The sequence below is a fragment of the Photinus pyralis genome, unplaced genomic scaffold, assembly GCF_008802855.1.
Source record: "Photinus pyralis isolate 1611_PpyrPB1 unplaced genomic scaffold, Ppyr1.3 Ppyr1.4_LG4, whole genome shotgun sequence".
In the NCBI taxonomy this organism is placed as follows: domain Eukaryota; kingdom Metazoa; phylum Arthropoda; class Insecta; order Coleoptera; family Lampyridae; genus Photinus; species Photinus pyralis.
In genome coordinates this window covers 36,335,803-36,339,023 of record NW_022170511.1, presented here as the reverse complement: position 1 = coordinate 36,339,023, position 3,221 = coordinate 36,335,803, and the positions used below count along the sequence as shown (strand labels likewise).

Sequence of the window (3,221 nt, the reverse complement as noted above, 5' to 3'; positions counted from 1 at the left end):
TGTCCTAGACCCATTAATATGACAGCCAGATCTTTATTTGTTTCAAGAGGTTATTTTGGTTGCATAAAATCAGGCGCCTTGTTATGTAAAAGTAGACATAGGAAATCCCTACGTCTACTTCTACATGAATATCACGGTTTTCTGAAATTGAATTAATTTGAACGATTGCTTTCAACCATTCATTTGTTGCAATCGACAAACAAACTCACTCTGGGTGTAAATACCATTGCATTGACTGCAAATAAATAAACATTTTATACATCTGATAAAAGAAATGAATGAATAATCCCGACAATCTACCAGTACTTCATTTATTTTCTCAGTGTAAAACAGCTACAACTATGCAGTATAAACCAAATTAATATTTTGACTTATGTAACATAAAATTTACAGGGTTTTCTTTTTACTCATTCGATGCGTGTTCAATGTACATTTCATTTGATGCCTTTATTTCTTTGGGCCAGTCTAAATGAATGGCAATAACATCTAATGCAATAATGTCGACGGCATCACCAATAATGTCACCAATGCTCGGTTTTGTACGACCGAAATCTCCATGTACAAATTCTTTTACATAAGTTCCCGCTTCTGTTTCCAGCAACAACTCAAAAAGCTTCGTCTTATCTGTAAAAGACTGGCTAGATAAATACGTCAAAAATTCTACATTACTAACCGGGTACCAAACGAGCTTCCATACGTAAAACGTTTTTCTTCCTGACTGCTAGAGGTCGCCTGTGTAGCACCCGCACGGGCGTTTTCTGCTCTAACGTAATCTTGCCGTAATTGTTTATTTTGTCAATCTGTTCCTGCGTAATGGTGTCTTTCGTTAAGCATAGAGCTATATACTCTTTCGTTTTCAGCTGCTCGCCCTCTTTAATCTTACCGAGTTCCGATCTACACCAAAATATTTTAAAAGGAAAATGAGTTAAGGGAGTACCTTTGTACACTTTGCAGATCACGGACTTCTATAAGACGAGATTTATTTATATCGGATTCAAGTTTTCGAAATTCGTCGTCTGTAAAAAGGGTTTTTTTCGGATCCAATATCTCAATATAGAATGGTCTTCCTTTTCCTAAACATCGAACGTCACAATCCTCTCGACCGCTCGAAGAAAACTTCAAGTTTGTCAAAGGAATACTAAAAACCTTATTAATTTGTTCAAAAATTAGTTCTTCAACTGACGTATCCATCGCTTTAATACCGTCCACGATCCAGGGACTTTGACTTAACTCTCTCGAAAACTTACAATAACGGCCTGCTATGTAAATGGAATTGTGTTTGCAATCGATCCGTCTACACGTCAAATATACTGAAGGGATTACAAGGGGATCCTTTACAATGTCATGAAACTTCTCAGACATGCAATTTGATAGAATGCTCAAAATTGCTTTTCGACTGGAGAGATCGCCATTCTTAATTTTCTCGCTTAATTGTTTCACTATGCGTATCTCCTTGAATAAAAGGGTGAGCTTACGAGTACGGGAGGAATACATACTTGATCATTATCGGCATAGTCCATTACAACATTAATCGAAAAATTACAAATATCAGAATTTTCAAAAGCGATACCGAGCTTTTCACTTATTTTATCTTTTATTATTAATTTCCACGCTTTATTTAATGGTATTTCTTCTATGTCTAAAAGCAAAGTAAGTCGTCATATAAAAGGGTTTAAAAAACAGACCATCTAAATAGAATTCGGCAAACTTCTGTCGTAAGTCCAAGCGCATTGCATGTTCTCTAACTATTGCAGCCGGTGGAATGCTAATAGAACAAGTAAATACCTTCGTATCATACTTTTGCACTTCTGATACGACGATTCTGTCAACAGTATCATCTATGACGCAATTTTGCAATAGGCCCAAGCATAAACAGCATGGATTCGATTTGGGTTGTTTGACTACGGGCTCCTCTGTGTCGATGGTAGACAGGTTTTTCTAAAAGATCAGTAAAAACGAATCGCGGTAAAAGAATAAGGGCTACCTTTTCTATGTATTGGTTAACGTTTTTGAAGTCTATATTGCGGTCCTGTAAATATCGTAACCCACAGTATTTGCAGCATCCCTGGTCTAATAAATAGTGATAGATTTTTCCTTCCATTTCAAAACTCGGCACGTTAATTTGAGGTTATGATTACTTATCCATGTCACTATTTATAATCTGATTGAAGGCATTTACTACACGATCGCGCCACTTTTCATACTTACCACTAACGTGTGACGTCATGACACCTTAATGTTGACTTTAAACCATTCTTCAGGAACAAAAACTCTTTTTAATCCCTTGTTACTTAATATACTATTTTTTATACGTACGTCAAGGTCAAATGCTACTTCTGTGATCATATTCAAACAGCGAAGTATCGTTTCGTTACTGGGAGCAGAGAAGCGGAAAACGCTTTTCACCATTGAATTGATAGTTATAAATTCAATGTTTTCACTTCTCTGCTTTTGATTTCTTGTCTTGATTTGTCAGCGAAAACTCACTTCTCGCCCTTGGTAAACAATATGCTATTATTATTACAAAACAAAACACTATAGTCATTGTTGAAATACTTTAATTTAAACAATGCTTATTAAATCTGTGCTATTAGTCAGGAAACGGTTGGAATTTCATTGGTTTACTTTATAAATATGAATACCTCATACCGTATGATTATTAAGCTTTTTATGTTATCAATTATAACGACAAATTTATTATGCCACAAAGACATAGGGAATAGGATTTTGGTCATTTCCCGCTTATATTCAATAGTTAGTTGTTAGCTGTCTAGTAGCGGTTTCCTTCGGGCGGTAAGTGAACTATTACGTTTCTAATGCGTAGTTCACTGTAAGAGGGCGCTACTAGCATTCATTTCACGTGTCGGTACGTTGAAACCGTTTTTTTTCTCTATTGAAAATGCGTTCAAAATGGAAAGTGGAAACGTCTAGCCCCATACGAGGAAAACCTATCTTCTGTATTACACGTATTCGCCTGGTGAGCCAATTGAATTTTTTTTCCGACACATTATTACGGGGCAATCAGGGTTTTTATTATTTTCAAGGGAAGTTTAATGGTAGGTTTATCTCAGATTTAGAGCATTTAATGAAATGCGTCCCCATAAGAATATCATGAAGTTATTGCGTAAGTTATACCTAGGGCACGGGATCAGTTATTTAGGAGCTGTTCATATCGCACGGAATCAATTGTAGAGCTCGATTAAATCACAAAGAATCTAAAC

General features: G+C 36.0%; 1 protein-coding gene across 1 annotated transcript; it reads right to left on the bottom strand.

The window, feature by feature from the left end:
- Positions 1-295: 295 nt before the first annotated feature.
- On the bottom strand, positions 296-2,161 carry LOC116167628 (putative tRNA pseudouridine synthase Pus10). Its single transcript, XM_031483047.1, has 6 exons — positions 1,985-2,161; positions 1,686-1,938; positions 1,497-1,639; positions 938-1,452; positions 674-894; positions 296-624 (listed from the first exon to the last, which is right to left on the bottom strand). Exons 1-6 carry the CDS (start codon positions 2,099-2,101, stop codon positions 404-406), a joined length of 1,470 nt encoding a protein of 489 aa, XP_031338907.1. The 5' UTR covers positions 2,102-2,161; the 3' UTR covers positions 296-403.
- Positions 2,162-3,221: the final 1,060 nt, after the last annotated feature.